This window comes from Plasmodium malariae, assembly GCF_900090045.1.
Source record: "Plasmodium malariae genome assembly, chromosome: 3".
Lineage (NCBI taxonomy): Eukaryota > Apicomplexa > Aconoidasida > Haemosporida > Plasmodiidae > Plasmodium > Plasmodium malariae.
In genome coordinates this window covers 1,112,501-1,130,466 of record NC_041777.1, presented here as the reverse complement: position 1 = coordinate 1,130,466, position 17,966 = coordinate 1,112,501, and the positions used below count along the sequence as shown (strand labels likewise).

General features: G+C 18.1%; 1 protein-coding gene and 1 pseudogene across 1 annotated transcript, besides 1 other annotated feature; one reads left to right on the top strand and one right to left on the bottom strand.

The window, feature by feature from the left end:
• Positions 1-1,807: 1,807 nt before the first annotated feature.
• On the bottom strand, positions 1,808-2,646 carry PmUG01_03032300 (annotated as a pseudogene).
• Positions 1,808-2,646: a sequence feature (Plasmodium exported protein, unknown function, pseudogene).
• A 10,288-nt stretch (positions 2,647-12,934) lies between these two features.
• Positions 12,935-13,363, top strand: PmUG01_03032200 (uncharacterized protein; the record flags this gene model as incomplete). The annotated part of the gene is made up of 1 exon (XM_029003062.1): positions 12,935-13,363. One exon carries the CDS (start codon positions 12,935-12,937, stop codon positions 13,361-13,363), a length of 429 nt encoding a protein of 142 aa, XP_028859533.1.
• Positions 13,364-17,966: the final 4,603 nt, after the last annotated feature.

Sequence of the window (17,966 nt, the reverse complement as noted above, 5' to 3'; positions counted from 1 at the left end):
TGCATATATAGCAAAATCAATCAACTATAAGTTATTTTAATTTTTTTGTGAAGTATTTAACTTGCTCCTGAACAAACTATACATATTAAATGAATACTATTATTATTCACATAATGTTTTATTTGACTGCATATACAAATAATACCCCATGGAATACTGTCATTATCTGAATATTCATTTTATAATAATAATTTATGTTTCTCTATAATTAAAAAATATAACACTCTAATAATAATTGTACATATAACATTCCTTATTTCAATATTTTTTTCAAAAATAAATGAAAACGCAATATATATTTCTTCTTTGAAATTTTATTTACCTGTTATTACATTAAGTAGAACTTCTTGAATACATGTTACTATAAATCTACAATATCTTTTCTAAGATACTATTACCTTTAATATGTATACAGTAATATGCCATTACAAACTCATAAACATTACGTAATTCCAAATATGTGCAATATTTCTATATTTCTAGTTTTACTTAAATATTTTACCAAAATGACTTCATTTTCATTTAACTCGAGCACATTATATATATTTATTTTTTCTAATTAATATATTATGTTCAAAACGTATTTAATTCATTCATAGGCAAAATAAGTTCACATGCATTTATATAATATAGTATTTATAAAAAAATAAAATAAATTAAAATAAAAGATATTACACCTATTATAAAACTTATAAATAAAAAATAATTCAGAACAAAATATAGAAAAAAAATAAATAAAATAACCAATCTTAATCTCTAAATATATATATTCCTCTTGATAAATGCAAATTTTAATAATGGAATACATTAAATAATAATTAAAAAATTACATTCCATGATGCATGGCATAATTTAAAGTAACTTAAACGAGAAATAGTAGAGTATAATAATACGTAAAATGTAATTGTATAAATAACTCGATTAGTGAAAATGTACAATAAAAATAAATATTAGACACGTTTTTCTTTTATCTACTGCTATTTTCATTGTAAGAATTGTTGTATACATCTTTGTGAGTTATATATAATTTTAATTATTAATAAAACAATTGTTTCATAATAATAAAAAAACAATAAAGAAAAATAAATGAAAAGTAATTATTATATATATCATCTAAAATTCCTCATATAATCTAATTCACTAGGTTCTATTAATTTACTTTTTTCAATATTACACTTAGCCTTTATAATATGGACTTATATTTTAAATAAAATTAAATGTATGATGACAAAACTTATACAACCTATAATTCATTTTTTACCTATTTTTAAACAAAAAATAAATTGAAATAGAAATTAACATTGTAACTACAATCATTTCTTTGATATTTTATGTGAAAAATAGGACACATTTATCTTTAATTTAAAACAAATAATATAATTCTTTAATTACATCAACAAATAATCAACTAAGGTACAATAACGTAATAATAAAAATAAGACTATATTATTACAGCTAAAAATATTAGTTAACACAATGTTTCAATAAAATTATTTGAATTTCGCTTTTTCATATTACTTTTAACTCATGTATATATATGTTTCATGAGAATATACTTAAATACATAAATATACATATGCAAACATAATGTTCTATAAAACTGAAACAATATTTTCAAATACAATTTGAAAAACGCTAAAGTATTCGAATTCATACGAAAATATAAAACATATATTATTACTGTTGTATATCATAAATTTTCAGTACAAGATGGAATTATTAATTCTAATCTGTTATAGCTATGCTATACATGTATATATATCAATAAGGATATTACTGACGTTAATTGTTTTTAAAAGTATCATTAATTAAAAGATGGAAATCTAGTATTATACAATTTACTTTTAAATTTTAATATACCATAATTTTTTACAACTTTACGGAACATATAAATAAATGCTAATAAAACTATAAAAGTGAATGTTGATAAAACTCCTACTTCTGATATCCTTATGAAAAAATCATCTAATCCAACATTCATCCAAAACCTAAATGTCCTGTGAAATAACTTACTGTTAATGCAACTCCTGCAAGCACAATAAAAAAAGCAAAAAATAAAATATAATTATTACGTACCATCTCTTTTAAATTTATAATGTCGAGATTCCTAATATTCCTAACCTTATTTTTATAATATATTTTGTCCATTAGCCTTTTTTCAAAACTTGAACAACGGGCTCTGTGTACAGAAGACCTGGTTTTCCTAACTTGCGCATTGCCTCTTGCATTACATAATGAACTTCCATTATATTGTTTCATATTTTCTGTTTCCCTTTTTTCACTGTATACCCTATTATTTGGTGTCCCTTCATTTAAGCGTGCAAATTCTGAATCCTTTTCCTTTTTATGTCTTGCTAGTAACCGACAAGTTCTTGTAACTGATTTTCTATCAGCATCATGCTTTTGATCCAAAAACTTATTAAATATACACTAAATAAACAAAGAAAATATTCACTATTTAAAATAATTATAAATTTCATGGTTAAAAAGCAATATAAGTGAAAATAAAACATTAAGAATACAAATAATACAAATATGCTAAAATGACATTATAATACCGCATCATTGATAAAATGGCATATACAAGTCAAAAGGATAAAAGTAGATATTTTAAAAAATAAGCGTGACTTAATTTTTTTTTTTCATTATATATATCTTTAATATTATAATATATTCATTAAGAAAAAAATAAATAATAATGTTATAAACTTTCAATGAGCAAGGATTCTATTTTTAATATTTTATTTTTTTTATCTTTTCCTAAATACTCACTAAAAGGTAAGCATAATGAATCCTGTGACATAGTATAAATAATACAAATTAAAAAATGCAATTTAAAATATTTACGTAGTATTTCATATAAAAAAACTAACTTTAATTATGGTAATTTAAGCTCATTTATAAATATCCAAAATATATGAATTAATTACTTAATAATTTTTCAAATTAAATTACAATATTACCATTAACTGTTTTGAAAAAAACTATTTTGTAGTATTTCTAACTATTGTAATTTCTTATATAAAACATAAAAAAGATAAAATCTAGATAATATATACTACTATAAAATACTACTGTAATTATAAATTCAAATTAATTTTTCTTATTATTAGATAAAATTTATTCAAAATCTTATTTTATTAATGTTTTCTCTTAAAATTAAATATTATTAATTACAAAAATAAATGATAAAATTAATATTTAAAAAAAGAATAATTCCACTATATAAATTATAATACATTTTTTAATTATTATATAAACATGAATTCGAGAATAAAATATAATATATAACTGTAAATGGGATTTTTAACTTAATACATAATTTATTAAAATATATATATATTAAAAAGTCTGATAAATTTTAATGCTTTATTCCTATATCATAATTTTATAGTATCGTAAATTTTTTTTATTTTAGAATAAATTTTTGTATTGATAAATAATATATTTAAGAATTTTTACATTCATATTTTCTTCTATTTTATTCATATAAATAAATTATTATTTATATGTATGAACATAAAAAAAAAAGAAAAATTTAAATAAAAATTGTTTAATACCCAGCTCATGAAACAAAAATAATTTAAAGAATATTTGGATGGAAATACATTTACAGATAAAAATTATGTAAAGAATATTTTCTCTAATAAATATATTAGAATAATATGTCAAGCTTCGCCAAAAATATTTATACATTATTTTATGTAATAAAAATATCAGAACAAACTCATAATTAATTTCTTTTTTAATAAAAACATACTATAAATAACATATTTAAAAAAAAAAAAAATTAGAAATTAGGGTAAATTAATAAATATATAAAAAAATTATACTATTTAAAATTAATATTTTATATTCTAATAATACTTTTCTTTTTGTATTACATCAGTGTTAAATGGACTATTAAAAACTTATTATTATACGAACAAAATTCTTTCGTAATCATATAAAAAAAATGTTCATAAAATTTACTACAAAAAAAATAATAAACTAAAAAACAGAAATATAATTATTGCATTTGTGATACATTAACTGAATAACATAAAATATAGCACAAATATTAACAAAATGCTATTATTACTGTATCACTATGTATATATATATATATATATTTATTTATTTATATATATATTTATTTATTTATATATATATTTATTTATTTATTTATTATATTATATGAAAAAATATTTATTTAGTACACAGTTCACATTTCATTATATGATTATCTACTATTTGTATCCATTAAGTGCATTTTTAACAAAACAATACTTTACCAATTTTAATAACTAATAGAAAAAAGACTATAAAATTACAGAATGATACATATTGTACACTTAAGCATTTTCTATATAATAAAAATTTCCATAATAAGTATATGATCTTTACCATAAAAAAATTTAGAAATATTCAATTTTTCTAAACTGTTTTTTTCTATTGATTAAATGTTTATATAAAATCAGTTTTATATACTTTCAGTATTACGCCACTAGTTAGATCATATTCCATGTTATACATATATAAAATAAGTATCATATTGGTTGATAATCAACATATAACCTTCTCTTTCATGAAATTATACTGGCAGATTCTAAATCATGGCGCATTAAATTCTTCATATATTCTTTAATAATACAACTTATATTTTTTTATTTTGTATTTTCATGTAAAACTATGATTAAAAACATGAAGTGAATCTAATATATAAATGAATAATAAAATACATATATAAAATACTTAATAACTAATTATATTCTTTTAGAGAAACAAATTTTTATATAGTTAATCATTATACTAATATTTAAGGTACCATTTATTTATAACTATAAGAAAGGAAAAACATAAGAAAGAATACCATTGAGCAATACAATAGTCAATACTGAAAAACATTAACTTATGTTAATTTATTACATATTTATGAAGCAAATGGAAAATGAATATTTCCCCTATATGATATTTTAGCATTTTTCCTTGTTTTTCCTCAACTATATTTAACCTAATAATCAATGAATTTAAGTTTTATTATCCCTATAAATTATTTCACTATATCGTTAATATAATATAACATTGTGATTGTGAATATATTTTACATAGCTTATATATTTCATTATATTTCAAAAAATCCTTTTAATCATCTGCATAATGACTATCATTATGTAATATTTACATTAATTCCATATACAATTTATAAATATGTGTAATATTCCTGCAAAAACATTTCATTATTGTTTTTTAATTCAATTTTACGTTATATAAAATGAAAATTTCTAAAATAGTTAAACAATACATTTACATCTCTCACTTCATGTAATTCATAGAAAATCCGTCCACGAAAATAATAGAAGCATTGATATATATTGAACTTTTTACTAATACAAAATGATAAAATAAGCGAAATTTTATATTACTGTTTCAAAATAATTATAATCTGAATTGTTAATAAATATTTTCAATATTTTTTTATTTATCCACTACTTAAAATGTAAACAGCTCTTACGATTTATTATATTGTTTATTTCATATATTAGGATTTAATTTCTTCTCATTCTGTTACATTTTTCTTTGCTACCCTTTCGATAAGGCTATTCTAATGGATTTAAAATGGCACAATATGACTACTATTATGAACATTTGAATTGGATACATCGAATTATTTATATATTTCGTAAAAATTTGGCTCTCCTAAAATATTTTTCTAAAAAATGCTCAAAAATAAAAAAGCAATTATGAATATTCTTAAATAATCATTTCAAAAAAATAAATATATTAATAATGCTTTTCTTGATTTCGTTTGAATAAAAAAGATTTAACATCCATAAAACATTTTCTTAAAAGGACATTTAATTGAAATATTGAATACATGTCAATTCATTCGACTTTACCAGTCCACTGTAATTTAAAATATAAAAATTAATTGATATAGCATACTACCCTACTTTATATATGTCTAAATAAACAATATAACAACAAATAGTTTATAGATTATGTGTTTATATTAATTTTAAAAATAATTATTACTAAAGAATATCTACAATTTATTTTTATATTAATCTATAATAGTAGTATTAATATCATACAAAATAAATATTTTAAATTATCAAAAGAAAAATGTAAAAGGTAGGGGAATAATATATCGTGTAATACATAAAAATATATTCCCAAATTATTTTTTAAAATTTTAATTTACTTATACACAATTATATTTGTAACGCATAACATTGAACATCCTATTTTATTTTTATTATACACAAAAAATAGAAAAAGCTTAATGTATTGTTAGTTCTTTCGTATAATAATTACAACATAGTTCCAAGCAATATTAAAAATAAATTAACTTAACACGTATCTAATTAACATATGTACTAAATTGCCAAAATATTTTTAAGCAAAATATTTTCTCCTTTATATATTCTATTATAATCATAAAAAATTTATACAGTCATATATTACAATTAAATTTCATTTTCCCTTATTTTATTTATGCTTCTATTATTGTTAAGTAAAAACAATAAATAGCTATATTATGTTCTTTTTGAAAAAAAATTACAAAATTAAAAAAAAATACATCTATGTTTATTTATTTTTAGAAATTGTTCTTTTGAAACAAAGCAATATTATATGTTTCGCACATAATTTTAAAAATATATTTCCATACTTAGCAGCTTTATACTACCTTAAAATTCTATAAACCAGTTTAATAAGTTAACTAAATATTTTTTATTTATTTAATTATACTCATTAAACAGATTATAATGATTTCACTATATTATTTTATAAGTATTCACACTGAAGAATGTATTTACAGAAATACTAAATATGTAACCAAATAGAGCAGAAGCCTAAAATCACTATAGTTTTATGTAAATACGAAATCTTAAATGTTTATGTACAACATGAAAACATCATTAAAAGTTAATTTGTTTATAATATATTAAATAAAAACGAAATCATACTTAAGTATTTCATACATTTTATAAAAATACATATATCTTTTAGTTAGTATGAAAATTTGTATTACTGCACATTATATAATTTTTCCAAATCTAATAAAATTTTTACATATTTCATATTACACCAATAATAATAATATTAGATTTTTAAAAAGTTAACTTTCAATTAATAAAATGTTTATAACAGATATTTATTATTTAATTACATAAGTCAATTATTGAATTATATTCATTTTAATTAAGGGTTCATAATACATAATAGTAAAATGAATATATTTTACTTTATATTATAAATAAAATATATGTACCTAAAGATTTTCATATTCTCCAACTAATTATTTAAAAATGATGGGTAGAAATTAAAAATTCATGTAAGGTAAAAGAAAAAAAAAAAGGAATCATACTTAAACAATTTTTATTTCATTTACCTTCTATACCTTATTTACCTCATGTAACACAATAACTCCGCGTCCACATAAAAACTAGAAATTTTTTTTTTTAAATATGTATATCTTAAATTAAACTTTTTCATTCAGTGTCATATATGGTTTAAAAATATGTAAATGTAATTACGTTGTTAATAAAACTAATTATGCACTACAATTATAGTATATATAATTAAATGAGTACTTCTATATATATATATATATATTTGAACTGTTAGTGTCGTTATAATTTTTAAAATATCATGGCATAATATTAAATATGAGGTACCAAAATTTCATAATAATTAACATTATAATATTATGGCACATCATAAATTTTCATATTGTGATCCTTCATTAAAAGGATATATATACTTTAAATTTTATCTTTTTTCTCTTTTGACTTGTAAAGTTATTAAAAAAAATTATAGTGCATTGCATTGTAAAATATATCATGTATATTCATCCACAAATGAGCATCAACATGTTCTCTCTTTAAACTAACAGAAAATTTTCTGTTCACTTAATTCTCCTATTAATTTCTCTTCATTTTTTCACTAATAAGTAAACTAACACTTGAAGACATGTTTAAATTTAACGTATGTTTTAAATATAGTACATAAATATATACATTTTTGAACACCATATTTTTATGCATAAAATTTTTTACATTACACGAAATAAGTCATGAAACAATAAATAGGTTTTCACATAAATAAAGGATTTAAAAGCTAAAAATACAAGTATTACAAAGTAAGTATTCAACAAAAATTTAACCGTATATCAATATTCCATATTTTATGTTCATATTTATCTTTCTTACTTGTTCATTCGTATATTATAAATTTTCATTAATCTTAGGATAATAATTTTTATATACTTTTATACGTAACTATTTTATTGCTTTGTGTTTTCCATATGCCAGTAAAATAAGCGTCTTAATATTATATAAACAGTACATTATATATACTAACTACTTCAAATTTTTAGCGTTCTTCTTAAATAACCAATGGAAGTAAAAAAAAAGGACTCATATTACTTTCAATTTATGATACAGATATTCAACGAATACTAAACGAAAACTATTGAAAGTGGCAGTAGCTCCTTACATAGTAATGCACAGTATTATTATCATACATTTTACAGATGATAACAAACAAAGATGTTGATAAATATGTAAGCTCTGATATAAGTCCTCTTTTTAAAATATATGTTAATAATTTTCCAAAATAGAATATTTAATAAGTATATTTAATTAATAAACACTTTATCATAAAAAATTCATAGTAACATTGTTTTACATGAGATCTTGCCATATAAAAAATTGATATATATATATATATATATACGTGTTAAACACTGTACAATAATAAAACCCATAGAATGATTAAAACATATATATATAAGAATACTTGAATAATAATTCAATAATGGTACAAACATTATTAAAAGAAATAAAAAAACATAAAGTACATACTTGCACCTATATACTTTTTTCGAAACTTTTATGAATTAACCATACAAGTATAAAATATATACTTTGATATTTCATCTTAACATACCAAATATTACTGATTCTTATTAACCATTTTATGAAACTATATTTCCTTTTTCTTTTTTTTTGTTATTTTGAGCTGTTTATATACAGAGCACTAGCTTTTTTAAGATTATTAATTTAATAATGATACATATATTATTAAAAGAAACAAAAAAAATATCTACGATAAACATGCACTTACAATTTTTTTGGAAATTCTTATGAAAAAAATAAACTAGTTCACAGTATATATGTATTTTCATATTTCGATCTAACGTACAAAATTTTGTTAATGGTTACTTAAAATTTTATGAAAAATTATATATTTTTTTTTTTTTAGCATAGGAATATATCTCTCTATAAGAATATACAGTTATAAGATTACATATATGTAACTAATTCGTAGTTTAGATTTAATCTTGTTTCTATTAATCACATACTTCGTTTAACTAATATATATTTACGAATATATGTAGAAAATATTCAATAGACTGTTATTAAAATAGTATAATATCTATATATTTATAATACAAAATTAATTTTAAAAATTTATAACTAAGCAGATAATAAAATATATATATACATTTATGTAATTTATATGAAATTCATTAAATAGTAAAAAATAATTATTTTTTAAAGTCTTTATTTTTCATTCACAAATTTAAGATTATATTATATTTAAATACAAATATATTTTTGCATTTTAACTACATATCCATCATATATTAAATTGTGCCGTTATGGATCACTAGCGTTTTCTACTGCAATATATAACCCATTTATTAAAACGAAGTATATTTCGTGCACGAAATAATATATTCTTTGTATCATCTTAATATATTTAATTTTAATCTTTACATTTTTACTACTGATTATATTTTTTTATTAAAATAAAGTATAACGCTTAAAAAGTAATAAGAACAGTCCATTAATACTTAAGTATTCTTGTGATAATCTTACTAGCTATGGCAAAAATAAATAAATACTTTTAATTTTATTCTATCGATTTTTCATATTAATTATTAAAAATTTTCATTTAAGTATATAATTCATTACATATAATGAGGAATGAATTAACTACTGGAATGTTATAAAATACAAATATACTATTATATACGTAAAAATATTGTAAGTTTAAAACAGGAAAAACTAATTGACTATATATAGCAGTTGGTAGAATGTTTTTTTTTATATTTAGGGAACTAACGAATTACTTTTAATGACGAATGATTTTTATGCATGAATTAATGAAAAACTGAATTTAATGATATTATATATTTAAAAGAAATAACAAATTATATAACTAAATTTATTTTTTTCCCGTAACATGATAATTTTTTTTATTAATAAGAACGGTATAGAAAGTCTTTATAAATTGTAATGGTAAATTATTTATTCAATGTAATAAACAAATATATATGAACCATTCACATTTATACAAAAGGAATAAATAAATTTTATCCTAGAATAATATAAATTTGAAAAAATATTTATGTATTTAGCAGATATTTTACCTGTTATTAATATTAAGTTAATCGAATTTTTTATAAATATGCAATCATGTTCCGGTAATATATTATATCATTTGACCTACCAAAAAATCAATACTGAAATATAAATAAAAGTTGAATTATACTTTTCTCTAAATAATTGAAAAAGTACAATGAATACTTAATAAAAAAGCAAAATGAGAAAAATCATTTTTAAGTGAAATTCTTCTATCAATCAAATTACATCATCTTATATATAAAATTGTCTTTATAACAATTTTATAACTTATTAGTTTGTAACTTATGTATTAATTTATAATTATTACTGTTCACTTTTTCATGCACTCTTTGCTTAATGAAAAAAAAAAAGGAAATGAAATGATAAAATAAGATTCGTAAAATGTTATTTATATTAACATAATTTAATCAATCAGAAGAGAACTCCAATATAAATGTATCGAAGTGTAAAAATGAATTATTTTAACTAATTGAAATTTTTTAGATATTTTACTAAAAATCATTAGAAATATATTGGTGTATAAACATTATAAAATAGTTAATAGCGTGATTTATATTTTTAAAGTTCCGTAGTTATTCAAAGCTGGTAAATTATTTAAAATGTATAATATTCTTCAGCAAAAAAACATTATAATAAAAAGTAGTTATTTCATAAAAGATGAAAAAGGTGTAGTTATGTACACATGCAAAATACAATTGTAGTATTGAAGAAGTATGTATTTAAAACAAACATACAACATATAATATAACGAATTTGAAAAGGATAAATATAATCCCCTCCGTACATAATAGAGAACATATATATATATATATTGGTATACAATGCAAGAGGAGGAAGAAGTTCATATATTCAAGGCGTAAAAATAGACATTTGTTTTGCCCCTTTAAACAAAAGAACCATTAAATAATATTGTTATGTTTTTGTTATGTTTAAATAAAAAAAAGAAAGCATTTTTTTGATTTGTTTTTTTTGTTTGACAAATATATATTCGAAATGTTCTAACTTATTTCAAAAAAGAAATAAATGAACCGTAATAATTAATATTTATCCTTTAAAAAAAAACTTGTTCATCAATCTTTAAATGCTTCTTTATGAATCCACGTTCATTTACGATATAACAAAAAATCATCAAAATGACAAATGCAATAACTAGTTTTATTATTTGTTATGATACATTTCTCATTTTATATGTTTATTACACTAGAGATTAATGCTTCATAAATTATTTTTAAAATTATATGATTTTTTTTATTTAAATTCCTCTTCATAAATTTTAAACATTGAATTGAATATGCGAAAATAGGAAACAAGTTACAACGGCATATTCAAAATAATCTCAAGTTGAAAAAATAAATAAAATATAGCTTTAATCATACAGATTTTTAATTAAATGAATATTCTAATAAAAAAAAAAAAAAGTGTAAAATACAAATGAAAAAATTATATAAATACATATATATATTATCAATAAATTAAATGAATTATTCATAGTTTAAATTTAAAAAACATTATACATGCGACAAAAAATTGCCTTTATTTTATTTTTATATCATATCAAAAATATCTTCATATAATTCATTACTATAAGAAAAAAAAAGAGTTTACCACCTTATATATGTGTTATATTCAAAAAAATAGAGCACTGTACAAGATTACATAATCAAAAATTTATAAATATGAAAAAACAAAAATAGGTATGAATTTACTGTTTAATTTATAATTTTTGTTGCTTCCTTTCCTTATTTTAACTTTTTTTTAAAAAACCATCTCTTAAGAAAATATTTTTTTCCAAATTATTTTTTATGTTAATAATAAATTAATACACAATAAGGTTATGTATAGTATATAAGAAATATTAATGTTTGACCTTAATTGGTGTATTATAAAAATAGCATAAAACAATAAAAAGAATATTATACTTTATTAGGAACACACTTTTAATAAAAAATTGTCGTATTTTAAAAAGTTAAATTTAAAGCACTCTCTCTCCCTCTTAATTCTTTTAGAATTTTGTAAAAAGTTTTTGTTATATTTTTCTTATATAATATGAGCTTAAATTTATTTCGCAATATTTTAAATTATATTCGAAATTTTTATATATTTAATATAAACATAACTTTTTTTTCCTTTTTGTTTTTTTAAAAAAAAAATATTTTTTAATGGAATCAAATGCAAATATGTTATGTTTTCTTTTCATTGTATCCTTTTTAATAAACTTTGTTTTTATTAATATGAGTGAATAATAATTTTCATTTACATATATATTATTCACTTATTATATATTAAATAGGAGAATATAATAAAAAAACAATTCAAAAAATAATCAAATATTTTTTATATTTTTGACAGTGTAAAATGAAAAATTGCTCAATATTTTTACACATTCTAAATGTTTGAAAATTTTGTTAAATTATTGTAATAAATCAAATATATATATAATTCTTTATATAATTATACTTACATAAAGTAATAAAAAATATAAAAGGAATTTTGTACTCGTTATATTTATAAAAAACATGAAAGTCATAAATTTATTTGTCGTTTTATTGATTATTTTAGCCATCAGTTCATTAGAACCATATACATGTATAAACATATCTTCTGTTTATATTAAAAATGAATTACAAAAAATTGAGGAAAGCATTAGGAAAAAGAATAGAAATAATAAAATTATGCATGGTTCATTAGCATTAGGATTAACATTCCTTGCAGCTTCTGCATTAGTTTTGAGAATCTATATGCAGAAAAGAAAAGAAAATGCCATAGAAAATTTGTCTTCAAAAGTTGAACATAATAAAAACATAGCACAACAGAACAGAAATTGTAAAGATCAAGTTGTATATGCGAAGAAAAATGTGACAACTAAAGAGTACTCGGGGAAGAAAAAAGAAATAGAATCCATTAAAACAGTATTATCTTTTCTTTTTTTTATTTTGGGAAAGTAAGAGAGTAATACACGATTATTAAATTCTATGAAAGTGGTAGAAAATACAAGAAAGTGCTTCATGAATTACATAAAACATATATAATAAGAAATCGGATGATTTAGAATATTTTCATCAGTATATTTTTAAAAATATGATACGATAATGAAATATTTATTGAACACTTATAAAATAAAGGAATTGCGAAAATATTATTACTACAAAAAGTTGAAAAATTGTTATAAAGAAATTGTACTTAAAAAACATACAAAAATTTGAACTTTTTTTATAATTTTATTGGTTTATATTATGAATAAAATTTTTTTATACATATAAAAGAATATTTTGATAAAAATGTGTTTGTTTCTTCATGTTGCTGTTATTTTATTTACGTATATTTATTTTTCTTTATGTACAATTTTTTTTTTTTCATTTGTGTTTAATTTATACATAGTTTTTACCGTATTATTCATAATAACATGTTTTTAAGTATGTTTTAATTAATTTTATATGTATGTTTATTTCATTAATGTTAAAAATATTTTGCTTAAGGTAATTAATAGAATTTTTTTTATACGTTATAAAAGTGAGGTATTAAAGATTATTTTATGCTGTGAGAAATGAAAAATTAATTTTTTTCCTAATTTATTCTTAAATTACTACATATATATTACTTCGCTTCTTTTAAGATAAAGGGTATATTTTATCAACGAAAAAAAATTATGTACCCTGATATGTTTTTTAAAAATGTAAGAAGTCCCAAAATATTAATATAATAAAAAATTTTCCTAGCGAATGAATGATCAAAAATCAATTTATTTATATATGTATATGTTTTATGAACTTTTTTGCATTTCGTATATTTTTGAATTATAAAAACAGAAAAAGGTGAAGGGATTATATTATAATATTCTTTTTTGAAGAAATTTAATATTTTAAGAATTATAAAATTTTATGTTTAAGTTAAGGGAATATTTGAAATTTTTAAAATTATTCTTTTGAAATTCCTTTGAAAAAACGAGAAATATTAATTAAACATCCATTGCAAACAATGTGAATAACTTCAATAACAAAAATTACATAGTTCTTTTTCTTTAAAAATAAATATATATATAATACATTATTACGTATATATAAATTTTATTTAATTTATTCATAAAAAGCTAATTTTCAATTTTTTTTTGTATATTTTGAAATAAATTATACAAAAAAAAATAAAATAATGAAGTATTTTTTTTTTTTTATAAAAGATAATCTAACATTAAAATTTAAGTATATTAATTTTTAAATTAAATAATATTAATATGCTTTAAATATTAGTTTCTTCTTTTTGAGTATAATTAAAAATATGAAAAAATATGAACGAACGCTATTGTTGATTATTGTGTAAAATAATAAATGTATATCTCTCATTCTGAAGTACGTAATAGCTATCAAATATTTATATTTCATTAAAATAAGAATCATCATTTGTTGTTTAATAATATAAAATTAAGTGTTATGTTTTATAATTTATTATAATTTGTATATCATTTTTAAAATAATTTAATTCATAGTAAAAAAATCAATATTTAAACCTTATCAAACTGTTTGGTGAATTATTCTGTAAGATGGAAAACATTTTACACCCATTTATAAACCGACCGACCATCCATCTTATGAAAATCCGTTTTATTATATATTATATTTCTTTTTTTTATTTATAATATTTTTAAAATAAATGAACGAGTAGATAAATTTCTAACTTTCAATTAAATATAAAAATAAATAAGTTTCTAAAATTATTTTATTCGTTTATATATATTATATATTAAACTTCGTTTGTAAAAAGGATTGTAATATTATTTATTATTATTATATAGATTCAATATTCACTTGTATTACAAAGAAAAAGATATCACACTTCTATTTTGATATAAAATTTATTCAATGTTTTTATTTAATAATAAAATATTTTTTTATTGGAATACTTTTTTGTATATTCAATATTTGCAATTTTATAACGTACAAAATTTGTTAATTTATGGAAAAATAAAAAACTTTAGACCCCTTAATTTATTGAAGTTACATTTTTACTTGCATTAATATATTATTATAACTATACAATAAAATTACTTCATAATTGTAAAAACGTAAAAATTTTATAAAGATTTTAGACATTAATTTTTTAAACCTTTGAAAATAGCATTATTATCCGTTTTTAAGATTCTTAAAAATAATATAATTTTATAAATATACGAAACAAACAAATTCATTTGTCAATAAATTTATAATGATCATAATAAAAACCTCATTTTAGAATAATTGATAGATATATTTTAAAACTTTTTATGTTTTAATATTTTTATTTTTGAATAAATTTATATATTTTTTTATTCAGTTTTCTCCATAATTTCACTAAAAATTAACTTCGAATTCAACTGAAATTCATAATATATTATAATAAACGTCCATTCATCATTTGTGAATATTATCATAATATAACTGATAAATAAATTAAAATGTATTATAAATCTAATATATGAAATAATTAATTAACAGTACAAAACAAAAAAATTATAAAAATTAAATTTACATAAAATATACAAAAATACAAAACAATATTTAATATATAATTATATATATTTATTATATTAAGCAGCTTATTATATACTTATCATATATAATGTAGCATAAATAAAATAACATTTTAATAAAGAAAAACTTTAAAAAAACAACACCTCATATATCATATTATATTAGAAATTATTTAAAAAGTACAAGTGTATATTATATCTAGTACAAAATAATAGAAATATATTATATTAAAAATTATTTTTATTTTTTTATTCTGTAAGTTACTTTAAAAATAAAAATAAACATTAAAACAGTTATATATGTTTATTTATTTTTACAACAAAAAAATTTAATTTTTAAGTATTCTTATTTGTATTAAAAATGTAACTATTATTTTTATTATATATAATACACCATGAAAACATGTGTAAATATATAATATAATATAATATAATATTAAATCTATAGAACTTGGGAGTAATAAAACCATATTATTTTATTAAGTTTGATCAAGTGTGATTTTTATTGACTATAAAATATTTATTTTTATATAGTTCAGTAAGCAATTTTGTTTATACAGTTTTTCTTGATTTTTTTATAAAATATATTCTTGCTACACTAAAGGACAAATAAATGAATAAAAACACCACATTATTTATTATTTTAATTTTAAATTATTTCAATTATGTTTACGTATTTTCATATATATATAATATAATTATATATATAATATGTAATTAATTATATTACAATTAAAAAGTTCATTTTTAAATATATATTTTTGTAATTATGTTAAAACGGTATTTTCAATTACTTTTCAAATTATATAAAACAAAAAATTAACATGAAGTTAAAAATTAACAAAAACTATATTGCACATTTTTTCCACCGTTTCCTTATTTTATAACTACAAATAATATAATTATAAATCAGTAAATTTCCTTTTTTATCCTTTCGTTTTTAGAATTTTTTCATATATTCTGAAAAATAATCATAAAACTTAAAAAAAATAAATGTATGGTGTTCCAATAATAAAATTTGTTAAGTACATTATTTTTTATGATTATATATATTTTAATTTTTTCGGTAATCAAAAATGTATTACTTAAATAATATTTTAGATATAACACAAAAACGATAAAAATACTTTTAATTAAACTCTCACATTAAATATTTTTTTTGATATTAAATAAATACATAATAAACATAGATTTATAAATTAATTTTTACTATTATAATAATACTTGTAAAACAAAAACATATTTTCTTCTATTAAACTTCTATATATATATATTATTGTTCATATTATTAACTTTCATTCTAATTAAACAATTATTTTCAACTTTTATAAATAAATCAATTAATATTCCTCTTTATTTAATATACATAAAAATATTTTAACAAAATAAATTTTATAATTTTTATATATATATTTTTATTTGTCTTTATTATTAAATAACATATATATTTTTATATATTATACTCACACAACAAAAAAATTCATCACAAAACTTTTACAATTATTCTAATATATAAAAAATATTAAAAAAACAACACAACATTTTTATTTATAACACTAACAAATAGTTTTAAAAATAAATTTAATATTATATTTTTATTTATAATAAAATTATTAATATACAACAAAAAAAAATTTATAAAAATTTTAATAAATAATATATAAAAAAATATAAAAAAAATATTTACACATTTATATATCAAATCATCAAATAAATTTAATTTATCTTAATTTATTATATATTGATTTATTATACACACTCTTTCAAATTTAACTTTATAAATATATTAAAGAACATAATATAATTGATATCAATATATTATCAAAAATAATGAAATTTTATACATTACAAAAGAACAAACACCTTTGGGTAATATAATATTTTATAATATTACAGTTGTATCAACATTATAAAAATAAATATTAAATGATTATTACATTATTCTATTTATTATTATTAATAATTAAAATCTTTATATAAACATAATAATAATAAACAAACCTTGATTTTACTTTTAAATCATTATTTATTATATTTACTAATTTTTA